Consider the following 943-nt stretch of genomic DNA (forward strand, 5'->3'; position numbering starts at 1 on the left):
ATCCTAGGGAAATTCTACACAAAAGGAACAAGAAAAACAAAATGGTCATCGGTTCGCAACATAAACTGCATCATAAAATCATTCTCAAAGAGTGTATTTTTTTGCCCACAAATAATTAGCTACATTACTGCTTAAGAATCTGTAATTCCTAGTAAGTAAATTAAACGTGGGACAACTTCTCTCTGAAAGTCCTTACTTCGCATTTCATCATTAAACTTTCTATCTCGTGACTTCACTTCTATAAATCCAAGAAAAAAAGGATGAGAAAGGTTCCCAAGCGAGTAAGGGACGCTTTTGCGAATCGACTTGCCAGCTGTTAGCATCAGATGAGTAAACTTTTGGGATGCGAGAGTCTGAGATACCACAAAATCTTTTCTCTACACACACTGGCCCTGCAAGTTCTCGCTTTGCTGACGCACGCAGCACACTCTCAAAATAAAACCACCAAAAAGAGAGAAGCGGAGGCGTCGCCCATCCTCGCCCGCATCCTCGCGGCTGCCAGCTCCTCCCCTCCCATCTGTCCCCAGCGACGGCCACCGGAGGAGATGCGGGAACCAGGGCGGGGCGCGCGGGCCGCGGACGCCTTGTCGGGTCTGACCCTCCAGGGTGCGTCCGGCTCTCCCGCCGCGTGGGCCAGGGCAGGGGTTGTCGGAGAGGAAAGCGCTCGTGCCCACCTTGCTCGCAGGTGCCCTTGCTGACCTGGGTGATGGCCTTCTCCCCGCGGCTCTCTGCCCTCAGGCTGGCGGCACGCAGCTGGCACCCGCTGGGGTAGGTGACGCCGTCGCTGCCGCACACGGGGTAGCGGGTCTTGCACACGCACACGCCGCTCACCCCTGGGCCGCCGGCTGCTGCCCCGGCTTTACCCTTCCGCCTCTTGCGGCTCTTCACGCACTCCATGCCCGGCGCGCAGTGCCCCCTGCCGGCGCCGCCGCCCCCGCACGGC

At 57.1% G+C, this 943-nt stretch overlaps 1 protein-coding gene across 1 annotated transcript in view; it reads right to left on the reverse strand.

Annotated features, from left to right (window-relative positions):
* Positions 1-937, reverse strand: part of IGFBP7 (insulin like growth factor binding protein 7) — a 68551-nt gene extending 67614 nt beyond the window's left edge. Inside the window, exon 1 of the mRNA XM_006922526.3 lies at positions 675-937. Coding sequence (XP_006922588.3) covers positions 675-897 — 223 coding nt within the window. The 5' untranslated portion in view covers positions 898-937. The remainder of the gene's footprint in view (positions 1-674) is intronic.
* Between the last annotated feature and the right edge of the window lie 6 nt (positions 938-943).

This window comes from Pteropus alecto, unplaced genomic scaffold (assembly GCF_000325575.1).
Source record: "Pteropus alecto unplaced genomic scaffold, ASM32557v1 scaffold57, whole genome shotgun sequence".
NCBI classification, from domain to species: Eukaryota; Metazoa; Chordata; class Mammalia; order Chiroptera; family Pteropodidae; genus Pteropus; species Pteropus alecto.